General features: G+C 37.5%; 1 protein-coding gene across 1 annotated transcript; it reads right to left on the bottom strand.

Annotated features, from left to right (window-relative positions):
- Positions 1-817: 817 nt before the first annotated feature.
- Positions 818-1,825, bottom strand: LOC132639872 (uncharacterized). Its single transcript, XM_060356259.1, has one exon. It carries the CDS (start codon positions 1,823-1,825, stop codon positions 818-820), a length of 1,008 nt encoding a protein of 335 aa, XP_060212242.1.
- Between the last annotated feature and the right edge of the window lie 302 nt (positions 1,826-2,127).

The following is a 2,127-nucleotide window of genomic DNA, read 5'->3' as shown; positions in this document are numbered from 1 at the left end:
TCTTTAACTTATTTTGTAGTCTTCACATAGGATTGCCATCTACCTCAACTTGCCATTCTTCAGCTACAAGAGTTTTGAACTCCTCTTGATCTGTCCAGAAGTCTAAGAACTTGAAATATTTAATGCCAACTGAGTTATCATTGAAACATTTAAGCAGCATAGGTCTATGGTCTGACCCTACCCTAGATAGATGTCTCACAATGCTAGAACTAAACTGAGCCCAAAGATCATTGACAAAAATCCTGTCTAGTCTTTTCCAAATCCTTTTATTGGGTCTCCAATTGTTACACCAAGTAAATCTAGCGCCTGAGTATCCTAGGTCTGCCATCCCACAAGAGTCCATACATTCTGCAAAAGCAAAACTCCTAGAATTTCTGTGAGGTCTGCCCCCTTGCTTTTCCTCTGGGTGAAGAATTACATTGAAATCCTCCCCGTGCACCAAGGACTAGTTATAGTATTGTTTAAATCTTCAAGATTTTTCCAAAGATCTTTCCTTTCAGCTGCTGTGCATTTAGCATACACAATAGTCACATAATAGTCCTGATTTGAACCATTCTATTGGAATTTTAGAGTAACCAACTGATCATGAATTTGGATGGTATCTACAATACAATTATTCCTCCAAAAACACTATATTTGCCCATTGCTATTAGCAAGACTGTGATTGAATCCCAAGTATCATTTGTACCCTTCCACCTTGTTTTTGTTAACCATTGGTTCTGATATTGCAACCATGTCAACTTTGTATTTATTAACTAATCTTTTGAGTCTTTGGATAGCTTTTTTGGATCTAACCCCCCTTATGTTCCATATGATACTAATCATGATAAACATTTTGAGTTTGCTGATCTTTTCTCCTCTCTCCTTTACAGGACAAAGCTCTAAAGTTGCTGCTGCTGCTTCTCTCCTTTCTGTTGTCTTTTTTTTGTTTGTTTCTTCCCCTTCTACCTGGAGACAAACCATTTCTGTCACTAACTTCCTTGAGGTGTTTTTGTTGTTCTTGGCTCATCTCTTGAACTGTTTCTTCCTTCTCCTGTTGATTCAAATTCTCCATGTTTCCATCTTGTCTTCCATCTTCCACATCTTTTCCATTACTGTTATAGGTTTCTATCAGATTGTTATTAAGATCAACTATCAAATTTATTCCCGGATGGTTTTTGATAGCAGTTGGCAAACTAAAAGACTCGTCAGGATTGTTAGACATGTTGTCACCTATCCCCTCCTCTTTGCTCTTTTCATGTTGCTGATTTTCCCCACCTAAATCACCTCTGTTTCCTCCAGGATCTATGTGTTGAAGATTAGCAGATTCTTCCTGAATACAATTCAAATGCTGATTTTTCTCCATATCAGATTGCCTTTTAGACTGAACAGTCTGCTCCTCTGTATCATTTTGTTTTTCCCTCTCGTCTGCGGTTCTTTCCTCAGCTCCCTTGCCATCTGTTTCCTTGCTTATTTGCTTACTCATCTTGACCCTTACATTGGTCCTCTTTTTTGGTAGCTTCTTCTTCCTCTTTTTTCTTATCTTGTCTAATCTTTCCTTGAGAGTAGATTGTTCGTGACCTCCCACTTCCTTCTTTTTATTGTGCTCTATTTTCTGATTTTCCTTTTCTTGTTGTGAATCATTCTCAATTCTCCTATTAGTTTCTTTCCATCTTTTCTGCTGTTTCTTCTTGCCTCTAGCTTTTCTTACCCCCTCCTCATTCACCCTACCTTTAGCCCTTTTATTTTGCTTCTCTACTACTTCTGTTTCCTCTTCACTGTGTCTATCCTCAACTTGCTCTTCTTCCTTATCTCTGGTGATGCCACGCTCTTCTTTGTTAACCATTTCTTCACCCTTTTTCTATTGTCTTCAACTTTGTTCTGATCCTGTCTATTGTCCTCATTGTTTTCCTTCTCCTCCGTCTTCTTTAAAATGCCTAGTTAATGCAGTTAAATCCTCAATATAATCACACATTAATGAAAGAATAATTACTAAAGGTTACAAGAATGACAGTTAGTATTCTTACCTTTAATTTTACAGAGGATAAACCTTTGATAGAAGGCATAGCAATTTCTGCATTTTCCTTCTTCTTTATAACAAAAAACTAGTATTAGAACCCGCGTGATGCGCGGTTAGCGTTAAAACAA

The sequence above is a fragment of the Lycium barbarum genome, chromosome 5 (assembly GCF_019175385.1).
Source record: "Lycium barbarum isolate Lr01 chromosome 5, ASM1917538v2, whole genome shotgun sequence".
NCBI lineage: Eukaryota > Viridiplantae > Streptophyta > Magnoliopsida > Solanales > Solanaceae > Lycium > Lycium barbarum.
The sequence above is the reverse complement of the archived record's forward strand: the minus strand, read 5'-3'. Positions and strand labels throughout refer to the sequence as shown.

Coding starts and splice junctions, on each gene's coding strand:
- LOC132639872 (XM_060356259.1), bottom strand. CDS start 1,825: ATGGTTAACAAAGAAGAGCGTGGCATCACCAGAGATAAGGAAGAAGAG.